The sequence below is a fragment of the Trifolium pratense genome, linkage group LG4 (assembly GCF_020283565.1).
Source record: "Trifolium pratense cultivar HEN17-A07 linkage group LG4, ARS_RC_1.1, whole genome shotgun sequence".
Classification (NCBI taxonomy): Eukaryota; Viridiplantae; Streptophyta; class Magnoliopsida; order Fabales; family Fabaceae; genus Trifolium; species Trifolium pratense.
Genome location: NC_060062.1, coordinates 33,751,415 through 33,766,457, shown reverse-complemented (window position 1 = coordinate 33,766,457; position 15,043 = coordinate 33,751,415). Strand labels below are relative to the sequence as shown.

Below are 15,043 nucleotides of genomic sequence, written 5' to 3'. Positions count from 1 at the left end.
GTTTGAGGCCCTGTGCGGTGGCTCACTTTGCACACCCACAGGGCCGGCCCTGGGCTTAGTCCCCCTCATGTACATATATATTTTTTCCTTCTGTTTCTAATATATTATTATGAGTTAGGTGTGACAATATAGTTCGATGTCTACTCGCTCTCGAATGTATAGATATTCTTAATTTATAAAAAATAATAATTTTAATTAGATTTTATTTATTTTTCAACGAACTCTGAGACCGAATAATAATTAAAAAGAAAAAGAAAAATATTAGAAACAGGTGCCACCGTTTGTATTTGACTGGGCAAGTACTTAGAAGAAATAGCCCTAATTTTCATTTTCCATTTTCCTCTTACATAATCCGCCACCTTCTTCTCTCTTTCATTCTCTCTCATTTTATTTATTTTATTTTCACTTTCCCCCCTCATCTTTCTCTTTTTACCCTTTTACCACCACCGTCTTCAAAAAGACAAAAACAAAACTTGCTTCGTTTCCCTTTCATCTTTTTCGCATTTCCCATTCACGCGCCACCACTTTCCACCTTCACCGAACCCTCTCTCTTTTCGTAATATTTTTTTTTCTTCCTTTTTTACCCCGGGCTCCGATTCCGGGGTGTGGTCCCCATTAAACCATTTTTCTCCTTTGCTGATACGCGTCGTTATCATCATGGGCGATCTTCATCTAAACGGTGTCGTTTTCGGGGAGGATCGCCCTTACTCCTCCTCACCGCCTTCGCCGCCGCTTCCTGTATTGAATCCTGATCCGTCGGTTGTTATGGAGGAGGCTTGGTCGGCGGCTGAGGAAACTACCGCCGAGATTCTCCGCCGGATTCAACCTACTCTCGCCGCCGATAGAAGGAGGAGAGAGGTTGTTGATTATGTTCAGAGACTGATTCGTTTTGGTGCTCGTTGCGAGGTGATTTTGCTCATTCTTCGATTTTTAGGTTAATTCCTTTGGTTTCTGTTTTTTTTTTTGTTGTTGCTGCTTTGTTTGATATTTTTGAATTGATTTTATATGATTAAGCTTTTCGATGATGCTAGCTCTTTTTTTTTTGTGTTGTAAATTTGGTGATGGTTGATTGATTATGAAGATTTTGGTATGAATTTGGAGTTGCGTGTGTTGTTGTGATAGTGTTTTATTACGTTTTTTAGTGATCAACTTCGTCATTCGGAATGTATGTGTTGCGTGTTGTTTCTATGGTTTGCTTTTGAGCTTGAAGAATAATAATGTCTTATAGCTCGATAATGAAGATTAAGTCAGCTGAATATGCGAAAAAGTAGGGTATTGTTGGTCACGTGATTTGTATGGCTGAGGAAATCACCGCTGAACTGTTGGAGATATGGTGAATTTGAATGAATAATTGATTCGATGAGGGAATCTTGTTTTCGGAATCTGTCTAGGGTTGACGTAGTATAATCCTAAACCTTCACTCAAACAATTGAGTATATTAAACTTATTAGATTATTAGTATATGTAAGAGTTGTGAGGTGTGAAACATAATTCGCTTTTAAACTGTTTGTGGTACTTTTGCAAACCAATTCCTGTTAATTCTCCATGTAATGTTTAGAAGAGATGAACTGGTGGTGAAGATGGAAGCCAGGTAGAGATGTTGATCATGATTTTATTTTGGTTGGAATTAGATATGTGAACATGAATGTTGGATGGGCAGACGATAGGAGCCTGATGAAATGAATGGAGAAAGCTAGATTTTGAAGCCGAGAGTTTTTCATAGTTGGGAAGGTAACGAAAGATGAAGTATTTCTCTTTAAGTGGGAGAGAGGAAGAAGTGATCAAAGGGTGTTATTATAGTGTTAACCCCTTGTGTAAAACGACAAAATTTCAAAAGCCGTTGCCAAATGTTTGGAGCAAGCTTGAATGGAGAAAGCGGTGATTAAAGGGTTGCTCTATTAGTGTTGTTAATTCCCTGTGGAGAAAGCTTGAGTTTGAAGTGAGAGTCTTTGAGAATTTGGAAGGTAACAGAAGATGAAGTGTTCCCTCTTTACATGGGAGCGAGAAAGCAGTGATTAAAGGTTTCTCTGTTAGTTTTAAGTTTTAACCCCTTGTGGAAAACGAAAAAAATGGCAAAAGCCGTTGCCAAATGCTTTGTGAAAGAAATATTATCTCTAGACAAGTCTTTTTGTTTAGGTAAATTAAAGTGGAATTTGATTGAATTAAATGCAAAGTTTTTTCCATTACCTTTCCATGTTTTTTTTTTTTTTTTTTTTTTTTTGTTTCACATTATATTATGAAAAGATTAAACTGATGTCCAATCACTTCATTTTTATTCATGATATTTTATATTTCACAATATGTAGTTTAATAGTTTTTTGTCAGATACTATTTTAAGTATCCGTGCCACAAACTGAAAAATATTGTGAACTTGGTAACCATGATTGTGAATAATGGTCCACTCTTTTTTTGTTAGAAGCCTCCCTTGTTTTCCAGGGTTGGTGAGATGTCAATCATTTTATCAGCTTGTACTTATATTAATTGGTCTTTAAATATTTTCTTGTGAAATCAATAATCAATGAAATGTTCGACAAATTAGGTTGGGTATTATTGAGATCCCACATCAACTCAATATATGACCCAAATAGTCCTTATAATGCTTGAGCTACCCTTGACTCTTTGTCGCAACTTTTGGGGTTGAGTTTAGATTTAAGTTTAAATTCTAAGAAGGTATCAAAGCCTATTATAGATTTGTTACTGGGCCACCTGTATCTGCCATGTTTTAGATGTTTCATTCGGTGTTTAACTTGGGACAGACGTATTTGTCGACGCCGTAGATGCTTATTCGTATGTACGGGGGAGTGTGTTGAGATCACACATTGACTAGAGATATTATTTTGCATTAAATTTCCGCATGTGGTCTGGACATACTACATTGACAACTTTCTTGTTTGTGAAATAAATCCAGTATCCTTTATTTTATGCACTGCTTTTCTACCCCCAACATCCTTTGTTTGAGGAATCACACATACTTCCGTGAGTGGACCTTATACAAATCCCCCTTGAAAGTGACAGAAAAGGAAGCAAGTGGAATTTTGCAAACAAGGTTATCTGTGTATTCTGTTGTAATGTCATGTTTCCCCTCTAAGGTAATCAGGTTTGTTGATAGCTTCCTTAATGATCCTAATGCTCTTTAAGGTTACAGCATGAAGAGCTGTAATTGTGGGCTATATCAGGACTTTTAGGTTCATTGTCTCTCACAAACTAATTTAGGAATCAGAGACAACTTGAAAAAGCATCACTGAGAGCCACTGTTTGTTTACTTGTCTGTGCTCCTTTTTATTTTATGAATTGTTTTGATCCATAAAATAAGATTGATCTTTGGAAGTTATTTTTATTGAAAATATTTGTTTCAGAAAGTTATATTATAGCAATTGACTTTGATTCTGAAAATTATTTTAGTTGTTCACAAAATAAAGTTCATTCAAAATTGGATGAATTTGAGTAGATTTGATTTGATCTGAGTTTTGTTGTTCAGAATTTTCTACCCCCATGAGCATCGTATTATTTAGCTAGATAGATGGCTGAGGTTTTTGGGTTATTTTATAGTTATCAATAAATTGCTAAAAGCATGCCTCACACGACATTGGCATGCACTTCACCAAAGGGAATCATCATAGTCTTTAATAAGTACCGAATTGCTGACCCTAGTGCCTTGTGGTGTCTGCCTTTGAGTACTCTGGCTTTTCTGTTGTGGGTTGTGGTTTCTTGTTTCTATATTAATCCTTTTGAATTAAATGTCTATATTTGGCCATATAAATTGAGGTAGACTGTTTATGCCACAAAAACAATCCGTTGTGTCTTTATTTCTTCTAAAGTGCTTATTCAATTTAGTGCTGCTGATTGATATTTAAATTTGATGAATAAATTTTCATGACTGTAGGTAGGTACTGATGTTAGGATTGTTTCTAAGGTGATATAACATACCCAATTTTTCCTTTTCTACATTTCAGGTTTTTCCATATGGGTCAGTTCCATTAAAAACATATCTTCCGGATGGAGATATTGATCTAACTGCACTTAGTTGTCAAAACATCGAGGATGGCTTAGTATCTGATGTTCATGCTGTTCTTCGGGGAGAGGAAAATAATGAAGCTGCTGAATATGAAGTAAAGGATGTTCGTTTCATTGATGCAGAGGTTCTTTTTATTCTCTTCCTTGATAGCACTTCTCTTCTTTTTACTGAAAGTTCTAAATGTGTGTTTTTGGTGGGTTATTTGCAATAGCACTTCTCTTATTTGATTTTATCATTGATTATATTGGCTGTTCTTTTTCGGCAGGTTAAGCTTGTAAAATGTCTTGTACAGAATATTGTTGTAGACATCTCTTTCAATCAGTTAGGAGGACTTAGTACATTATGTTTTCTTGAGAAGGTATTATTGAATGGCCTCTTAAGACCGCTGATAACTTTTTGTAACAAACTGTTTTAAAAGCACTTTGCTCTATCTTTACTTAACACTTCCAAAGGATGATTTGTCTTTTAATATATTCTTTATTTTATATGATTCTCTTGAAACAAGTGTTTTGCATTTCCTTTTATGTTGTATTATACGGTTTCTATTGTATCTGCTGTTAACTGTATTCTGAATTTATATGTTGTAGGTTGACCGCCTTGTAGCCAAGGATCATATCTTCAAACGTAGTATTATCCTGATAAAAGCATGGTGCTACTATGAGAGTCGTATTCTTGGTGCCCACCATGGGCTGATCTCTACATATGCTTTAGAAACACTGGTTCTGTATATTTTCCATCGATTTCATATGTCCTTAGATGGTCCTCTAGCAGTAAGTTCTGCATTTAATCTACTTGGATCATACATTTTAAGGAAAAAGAAAGAAAAGAAATCTGCATCATATACTGGTGATGCATCCTTTCAATAAGCATTTTATGCACTCTGCCCTTTTCCAGGTTCTCTACAGATTTTTGGACTATTTCAGCAAATTTGATTGGGACAATTATTGTGTAAGTTTGAAGGGACCAGTTGGCAAATCTTCTCCTCCTGATGTAGTAGGTATGTAAAGTATTCTTGGTATCATCAAGTAGCTTTATCTCGGTTGTTTTTTGATTCTTTGTTGTTGCGTGAAGCTGATGCACTGGAAAATGGGGGAAATACTCTGCTGACTGATGAATTCATCAGAAGCTGTGTGGAATCATTCTCGGTACCTCCAAGGGGGATTGATCTAAATTTGCGTGCATTTCCCCATAAACATCTGAACATCATTGATCCATTAAAGGAAAACAACAACCTTGGCCGTAGTGTCAATAAAGGTATGAAGTGTTTTTCCTTTTAGTCTATGAGACTGTTGAATTGTAGTTTTAATGTTTTGTGGCTATGTTGTAATATGTGATAGGAACTGGATCAGATTGGAATGAAAAGATGTATTATTATTGAATGAACATTAAGAACGTATAAATTCCTAGATATTTGAGAAAGCCAAACTCTCCCAATTATAGTTTCACCAATTGCCCAACTCCATCTCACCCCTATTTATTTTTAAAGGAAACATGCCTAATTGGGTCTAACTAACTCCCTAATTAAGTGATTTTTCAACAGAGAAGTTACAGGGTTTGTTCTAGACTGGATACATGCCCATTCATGGTCCGACTGGTCCGGTTTTTATTACATTGCTTCGAATAATATCCTGAGAGGAATTGCCTATGACAATGATGTTATGTACATAATTCAGAATGTTGAGACAGCAACCATTCTAATGAAGAATGAGAAGAGAGGGATGGCGCTTACTTTGGACAAACCCAAAATTGACCAAGGTCATAAGCCTGTTCTGCCAGGCTTTTAGGGCCTGCATGAGCCCATAAATGGTTTTATGCCTCATCTGCTGATTGAAACCCAGGGGAATGAGTTATGTAGACATCCTTTTCCAAAATCCCATTTTGGAAAACATTGTTTACATCAATTTGTTGGAGAGGTCACATATAAAAGAGGGCAATGGTGGACACAATCTAAACTCGGACAGGCTTAATTGTCTGAAAAACCACAACCATGCTGCTGTTGTAATCCTTTAGCCCGGCTTTATACTTATCAAATGTACCAGCGGGATTTAAATATGATGCGGAAGACCCACTTACATCCAAATGTTGATGTGCCTGTTTGAAGTGGCACTAAACATTTACGTCCAAATCCTGTTAGTACTAGTAGGAGGTATGGGCAGTAACTGAGGCTGGAGACTACCAGATTTTGATCTGGTTTGCATGGGATGCACATTTTGAGGAGGAGGAGGAGAGAAAATAGAGGAAGAACTATCAGGATTTATGGTGCTGGATGCAGTTGAAGATGGAGAGTCAAAGAAGGATGAGGCCGAATAATATAAACAAAATGGACATGGGTTGTGCAAATAGAGAGAGAGAGAGGAGAAGACCAAGAGGGAAAGGGGGGCAGGGGAGGTAAACTAAGGACATAGATGGTTTATCTCACAGAGGGAAACTTGGACCCGTGGAAGAGTGCATCCTTGGAAATTTATTTGTTAAAAGCCTTGGTTTCTGAAAGAATAGCTTTCCAACTGATGAACCATTGGTTTTCACCGATTCTTCTGGTTCTCCCAGTTTCTTGCAATGTTTGTTTTGTGCTTGGTTTGGACTGGATCTCAACCTTGGTTTCTGAAAGAACCACTTCAAAGTTCAAACTGATTAACTGTCGGTTTTCACCGAGCTTTCACTTCAAAGTTCAAACCTTGGTTCCAATGGTTTACTCCCTGTTTTTTGCAATGTTGGTTTTGTGCTTGGTTTGGACTGGATCTCAACCTTGGTTTCTGAAAGATCCACTTCAAAGTTCAAACTGATTAACTGTCGGTTTTCACCGATTTTTCCGGTTTAAGGCCGGTTTCAACGGTTTACTGCCGTTTTTTTACAATTTTGGTTTTGTGGTTGTTTTGGACTGGATCTCAGGCTGGTTCAAGGTCCAACGAGTTGAACCATCTGGTCTGGTTTTTAAGCCTTGGTTCAAAGAGACTTGGTATCCTCAATACCAAACCACTCAAACTTACTATTGTTAGTATATAGAAATTGAACTAGTAATCCTTGCATGTCTTATTGCTTTTGAATTGGACTGATAAATCAATATATTTTAGGAGTTAGTCAACAATAGTCTTGATATGTTTCATAAACTCTTGAACAGAACGATCACCTTTCGTAGTGGTCTTGAATTCATTTTGCATCTGACATGCCTTTGCCTTGATGCACACCTCACAATGGCCTCAAATAATGGCAACCTATGAACTTAAGGTTGAAAACAAAGTGGTAAGATCGGAGCCACAATAGCAAGCATTGGTCTTGCAACTCCTAAATAGTATAAATAATACTCTCTATATCTGCTACACAATCATTTTCAAAAGGGAATAATAGCAATAGGCGAAAGTAGAGAGAATTGTAAAATCAATTCTTCCTATATTCATGAAAATGAAAACTGAACTGAGAAGTTCAGATTGCAATGATTCATATGAGCTTATCCTACTCTCATATTGGAGTTAACATACACTTCCCAAACTAACTCAGATAATTTGAGGCAAGTCTGACACCTATGTGTCTTGACTCTGGTTGCCTGAAGAGGAAGTGCCAACTTGTTGGGATGTAACTGGATGATCTGAACCAGCTGGTTCAGTTGTCTAGTCAATGGTTAGCTGAAGGTCCGAACTGAAAGGTCAAGTGGAAGTCATCTATCGATTTTGGAGACAAGAGTTATCGCCATCTGGCAGATAACCTCTGCTGTGTCAGGCGAGTAAAGTGCACGAGCTGAATTGCCCACTGGTAACCCGTGCAGGGAGAGAGGTTGTTGTGTTGAGGAAGGGAAGAAATGCATACCTAAATTCTGAGTGCCAGCTAAATAGCGGATGAAGCGTTTGACTTTGACTGCCAGTGAATTTTCAAGGGATGAGCCATGAACTGGGAGACCTTGTTGATAGAGTAACCAAGTTATAGCCTTGTAATAGTAGCATACTGAAGGGCATCCACAACTGGGTAATATAGAGTGACATCTCAAAAAGAAGTAGGTCCAGTTTAGGTTAAATTTGAATGGCCATTGGTGTGGCAATGGAATTGGTATCATGCATGTTTGTTCTGTATCATGCATGGCTTTTTTTACTTAACGAGGTTCAGAATGGGTAAGGAAGACTGAGGGAGAAAGTTGTGCTGGAACAATTGTCATATTTGGAAGAGGTTTGCATAGGATGGGTATTGGTTGGGAAAGGGGGAACCACTGGAGTGGGATGAAGCAGGGGCAGATGGTTCGGAGGAAGGAACAAAAATAGAAGAGCTTGTTGCAGAATAATTTTTAGGAGAGACCGGGTCAGCACCCTGAGAGGGTGAGGAAACCACACTTGTATTGCGGTGAATGATTGATAGAGAGCGAGGGAGGAAAGGACACAAAGGATGGGAGAAAAAGAAACAGAGAAGGAGGGAGTTTTGGGAGAGGCCGGATAATCTCTACTTCAATAAGCACTCAAGTTATTTATCCAAACAGGCAAGTGTTTTTAATCAACTATCCCAATATCTTAAGTTGTTTGATGACGACATACTAGTGATTTTATATATAACACACCGTCTCATGTATCAAGCCCTTTTGGCCTGAAGCATGGGCAATGTGGAGGCCTACTTGTGCACAAATCTAATTTTTCTTTCAGAAGAATTTGAGCGGCAATAATCAGAATATCGACTGGTTGATCATGGAGAATTGGATACCATGTTGTGGACCACCTATCCTTTGAAATATCTATATATTTTTGATCTGTGGTTACTTCTTTAGGGCATAGCATACTCCTTCAGCTCTCGATACTAAATTTCTATCCCATTTGTGGCCCAGTCATTTTTGGTATTTGACTTTATGATTGTTGACCACTCATTTTTGGTAAGAAAGGCTCTGTTTGGTAAAAAATAGCGGATAGCTGATAAGCTAGCTTATAGCGAATAACTTATAAGCTAGCTTTTAGCTTATAGCGAATAAGCTAGCTGATTGAATTTGTAGTGTTTGATAAAATTAGCTGTTGAACTAGCTTATAAGTATGAAATGACATAAAAAAGATATGTTTAATTAATATTTAATTTTATTCAAGTAAGTCGTTTCAAAAAAAAAATTTATTCAAGTAAGATGATAGGGGTAAAATTGGAAGAAACATGATAATCTATAAGCTATAAGCTCATAAGCTACTTGAAATAGCGTTTGAAAAATAAGCTATAAGCTCTTTTCTAAAAACTGTTACCAAACAGAGCTTTTAGCTTATAAGCTAAAAGCTATAAGTTATAAGCTAGCTTATTGGCCTTCCCAAACAGAGCCAAAGGCTATCTAAATGCCCCCCCAGCACCGTATTATGGACAGAGGCCTCATACTAACCAGGAATGGCTTCCTAGAATGTATGTTTTTAGCTTGTATATTCCCCCATAAAATTGCAACTATAGACAATAATTCTAAACCCTCTCACCAGCCTCTCCTAAAAGGAAATGGTGGTTGGTAAAGTTCAGTACATTCAAGATATTACTTGAAATTGTCTTAGAAATTGATAAAAGCAAAGAAGCTTAAAGTTGTCATTCTTCATCTTGATGAGCCTACATTGCACTGCGTATTTCGTATGTGCTTGTATTTCTACTTCTCGTTAATTTGTTTGTTTTTGTTTTCTATGAACTGTAGGACTAAGAACAGTTATGGGTGAAATTTTTTTTTGTTGGTTTGTTTTAAATTTATAATGTCCTTAACTATTTGCTAAGCTATGCTTAGATCAAGAGCATAATAACTAAACCACCTTTTATTTATCTGTAAAAATGCTGCTGTGGATCGGTTAATTTCTCTCCTTTCCTTCCCTACATGATTACACTCACAATAGTGTATTTTCTTACTATAACTAGTAGCATTTGTCTACTGCCTTTACATACATTACCACTGTAGCAGTGCTGCTGTTTTGCGTAATTTATTTGTTTTTGTGTACACTATCCATGGACCAGACGACATAAAAGAATTAGTTATAAGTGCCTTGGTTTTGTCTAATGATTCATTCATGTTGTCTAATGTCATATTACAATGGTGGTATTCATTTATTTCTTTCAGGTAATTTCTATCGAATACGTAGTGCATTTAAGTATGGTGCCCGTAAACTTGGCTGGATTCTTATGTTATCGGAAGATAGAATAGCGGATGAGCTTAATAGGTTCTTTGCAAACACTTTGGATAGGCATGGAAGCAACCAAGGGAATGAGGACAATTCATTTTTGTGTTTATCTAGTGGATCCAAGGATATGATGACTGGAAATCAACATAATTATGAAATTAGAAATGAAAGAGAAAGATATGTAGTAAAAGATGTCTCTTCTATGTCAGGGCCATCATTTGAATCCTCTGGGGATGGAAATTCAGTAGCAACTTACAAACTTGGTGAAGATTCTAAAAATGTTGCAACATCCGAAGTCTTGGGTATTGCAAGCACTAATGGTTTGCCATATTGTTCAAATGGGAAAGCTGAACATATTACTTGTAGCGACACAGATGTAAATTCTGTTTTTGATGATGAGAAAGAGAAGCATGGTATGGTAAGCAATTCTGTCAGATCACATACTGTTGAAAAGAATATGGCATCTAATGGTTCAACAGTTGAAAATGATTTGTTTCATAGTGATAGATACAATCCTAGTGTTCCTGGGGGACATGAAGCTTCGAAATCATTGTTAGACCTTGCTGGGGATTATGACAGTCACATTGCAAACCTACAATATGGCCAGATGTGCAATGGTTATCCTGTCTCTCCTGTTGTGGTCCCTAGTCCTCCTAGGTCTCCCAAGTTTCATAATCGGAACCCCTGGGAAACTGTTCGTCAATGTCTACAGATGAACCATGGCATTCATCCTCAGACAAACTCAAATTGTGTTGTGGGACAACTTTACCTCGTAAACCATCCTACTCTACCAATGACCTCTTTCGGTGCAGAAGAAAAGAGAAAGCCACGAGGAACAGGCGCATACTTCCCTAATATGGTATCTATATTGTTATTCAAATTAAACGCATATATATATGTATATATATATTTCTAAAATATTTGATATATGACTTTTTCAATAATGCAGTCATCACTTAACGGTTAATCTTATAATTTTGCAGAATTCTCGCCCATTCAGGGATAATAGGCCAATGCCAGGTAGGGGAAGGGGTCAAGCACCGGGTGCCCATGGGCATTTACAGAGATACCCTCATAACAATGGGTTTGCCCTAGCTTCACAAGAGTTAAATTTGCCTGTGGAAGGAAGTTTTGAACCTGCTGTAGAAGGATATCATGCTCTTAGCAATGGTAGAGCCAGATCTTCAGAAGCCTATTTCTCTCAACCTTCCACATGGGGAGCACGCCATGCTAATGGTTTTCCTCACTCATCTGACAAACATGAGTCTGGCTCTGTGAGCCCTCAGCTTCGTGGATCCCCAAGACCTGAAGTGAGCAATCACCCAGACACTGGCATTTCTACTTCTAGGGCATCTGTGCCTAACACGGGGATAGTGACAGAGGAGAGGTCTGATTCATTGTCTGTAGCGGATCCCAAAAGGTAAAATATTTTTTCCTTTGATGCTTAATCATTGTTGCAGAGATTCCTTATGATGTTAAATCACTGGAAACTTTCTTTAGAGCTTAAATCACTACGATTACAGTTTGTACTCCTAGTTTTCCTTTGCTTTAAGGGGGTGTCTATGGTTTGAGATTCAGGATTGAAGTGCAAGGTTATCATTTGAAGGATGAAGATGACTTTCCTCCGCTTTCCACCTGAGTGCCAGTGAAGGATGGTGAAATATGTAATTGCACTAACAATAATGGTCAATACATGGAAAATATTATGACTTGCCTACCTTTCAGCTGGTTCTACCAAAGGATGGCGATTTTGTAAGAATTAAGAAGTAAGATCAATGTGCATTCGTCTCAAAATGCAGATAGCTTCCATCAACTCTGGGTTTCTTCTAGAGATTGATGAATGATAGAAATGAGAGTACCAAATACGTAGAAAAATGTCGGTAGTAGCCATAGATGCTAACAAACTAGACTAAACTAGGTTGAGTGTTGTGTTATCCTTATTTCGGTGTTTCTTGCTCCAATTGGTATTTTGTACCAAAGTGCATGTATATTGTGGTAATTTTTTTTCTCTCTTACATGCCTTTTTATTGTTCAATATTTAGGGATGTATATATCAGGTGATTTCCTGAAGTTGAGTTTATACTTATTATCTGTTTGTAGCTTTGAAGTGTAAAATAGAAATAATTTAGATATTTTACTGGAATGGATACCCTAAGTTGTGACAATTTAGTGTTTTCCTTGTAATGGGGTGTTCTCTCATGATTATATATTTATGTCCTTGCTTGATGTGCTCTGAATTGAAGAAACTCTACAATATTTGATATGCTTTCTCAGTGAGGAGAGGCAACCGGAGAAATCAGCGATACACATTGTTTACTTGCTGTGTCCTGTATGCTGCCTGATGAACTTTGATAACATTCCTACCAAATAGAATAAACGACGGGGTTTTGAATTATGGGGAATTTATTGAATATGGCATAGTTGCCATATTGACAGTGTTTTGTTTGTTTTTTTGGTCATTAGACTGATTTAACATTTTGGGCATAGGAGGTAATAAGTAATGCTGGTGGTGTACAGGTTAAGTACTTACTGAGGAAAGTTTGATTGAATCTTGCTTTAGATAGTCTAGTCAATATAGAAGAATTGGTTACAAGAGGAGAACTAGGGAGAAGATCATCAAAGAAAACTTTAGATAGTCTATATGATCATCATAAATATAATTCGTCGAAAGTACAGCAATGACATGGCTTGATTCATGTTGTCATCAGAATAATGATTAGTGAGATTTGTTTTTAGTTGTTGTGTCTGAAATACTGATTTTTGAAGTGAAAAACTGATCAATGTTCCATGCTTGAATGTTCTTTTGTCAAGCAATGCGAATTCTCTTCATTTAAATTGAAAATTAGGTAACTTTGTTCCTTTTATGTGATATTTTTTCCCTATTTTTCTTAATGACAGCATTATCTCTGGTGGAGTCCATGGCTATTCAAAATTGCCTTGATCATGCCCCTGAGTAACGTGTATGGTAGTTTACATCATGTGTAACTTTTTTATGTAATAGATCCAGTCTTGATTGAACCTAATTCAGTGAAAGCAGGATTGAAAATGAAAAACAAAAAACATGCTTCATTGTTTAATAGAAGTTGTATCATATATTACTAATATAGCACTAATCATTGTACACGAAAATACAGGGACTTGTTAGTAGACCTATTTTCCTGGTTTGAGTCACAGGTAGACAAAATAGATGGGTTGATTTTCTTTTGTTTTCTTGTTTCACATTTTTTATCACAACTAATTTAATGTATTTTTTAAAAAACTTATTTGCTTTGGTTTAAAATCACTTTTTTTTTAAGCCACTAGGATTGGTCTAGTGGTGAGGGGTTTGGATAGTACGCTATAGGTCCTGAGTTCGATCCCTAGCTCATTGTAAATAAAAAAAAATCACTTTTTTTTTTTTGTGTACAAGATTCAGAGTACTTATCTTTTTGCATTGAGTTTTTAGACGAAAAGAACGTTAGTTATACCTTTGTTTTTTATTTTATTTAAAGGTTTGTTTACTAAGAATTTTAGGGTTAGTTATAATTTTTTTCTTTTACAGAAAAGAGTTAGTTTTTTTTTTATATAAAGAAAAGAGTTAGTTATACTTTTCTTTTGTGTTAACCTTCCTTAAGAGAAAGGAGTCTTGATAATCTGTAATTTGGCCGCGAAGTAAAATTTGATAAAAAAAAATGATTTTTTCAAGAAATCAAACTCTGTTTTTTTTTTTAAAAAAAAATTTAGCTATACTTTTGAGTTGTGTCAATTCCTAATATATCCGTATCACAATTGTGTGATTCAGTTTCTGTCTCCATTGTGAGAATCCAATCCCAATTGTTATAATTTGATCTTTTGTCTAATCTTTTTTAATACCGGGAGTGATAGGATTCAATTTAGTAAGAAAACGGCAGAAATAGGGAAGTTGACTGAATATTATTTCTGTAAAACCAATTAGAGTTCAAATGGGATCTAATTGTGAAGTACAATGGAATAGTAAGAAAAATAACAATGAATGAAAACATAAAGTGAGTAATTCGAGCTACTCAGGGTCTCCACATGCATAGTAGCATCTGAAATTCAAACATGGCTTACTCCAATGATGAGTCCATCATAAATAGTGCTCAGATCTCCTTTCTCTCTCTGCCATCTGCATCATCAATAGTATTAATAGTGGTTAATTATGTTTTCTCTCTCTACCATCTGCATTATTAATAGTGGTCAATTGTTCTCTCTTTGCTACCTGTCCCTCACACCCTTTATTCACTGCAACATAATATTCTCCTACATTATTCTTGCCACGTCTCCTAGTAAAAACTCTATCGAAACTATCAGGGAGCTTCTATGACCATTATTACTTTGAGATTGTGCTGACTTTAGCTGATGCGGTAAAAATGACTAATATTACTTTTTTAATACTAGGAGCCTTTGTGACCAATATTACATTGAGAATGAGATAACTTCAATGGTGAGGCTTGAGGAAATTGCGGTAGCGATTCGTTTCAAGTACGATGGATCACGTTGAGGGAGGTACCTGCAAAACAAGTTATCACTACAACGCTCAAGTCAGTAGTGGAAAGCATGGACCCGCAACCTGACTCGAAGTCGACATAATTACCAACATATGAAAGCACTCGGTCGGGTGCGGGTCGGGTCTCGAGACAACAATTGTTAAAATCGGCCATGAACCGTTGTATACAGGCAGGTGTGGGTCTCTAAAAATTCATCTCTTCATAATCAAAATATTGTTGTATCATTTGTTGCATTATGTATGAAATATTGAACTATTTGAAGAATATGAATTTTTTTATCAATGAAGTTTTGGATGTAACAACAAAGTTTCAAGCTAACCCGTTAAAACAAACCCATTATACTCGTCACCCGAATGACTCGACACTTAAACAAACCAAAGTTATAGATGGTGGGAATTGGGTCTAAATTAAGAGGTTGCTGTTTT

The 15,043-nt window shown here is 36.5% G+C and overlaps 1 protein-coding gene across 2 annotated transcripts; it reads left to right on the top strand.

Annotated features, from left to right (window-relative positions):
- The first annotated feature begins 240 nt into the window (after window positions 1–240).
- On the top strand, window positions 241–13,371 carry LOC123921229. 2 transcript variants are annotated; one of them, XM_045973680.1, is made up of 9 exons: window positions 241–906; window positions 3,954–4,139; window positions 4,281–4,373; window positions 4,603–4,785; window positions 4,910–5,012; window positions 5,087–5,269; window positions 10,050–10,969; window positions 11,094–11,530; window positions 11,689–12,275. In XM_045973680.1, exons 1-9 carry the CDS (start codon window positions 658–660, stop codon window positions 11,747–11,749), a joined length of 2,415 nt encoding a protein of 804 aa, XP_045829636.1. In that variant the 5' UTR covers window positions 241–657; the 3' UTR covers window positions 11,750–12,275. The 2 variants fall into 2 exon arrangements, with proteins under 2 accessions (XP_045829636.1, XP_045829637.1); XM_045973681.1 differs by lacking the exon at window positions 11,689–12,275 and adding an exon at window positions 13,009–13,371 and having other exon boundaries at window positions 275–906.
- Window positions 13,372–15,043: the final 1,672 nt, after the last annotated feature.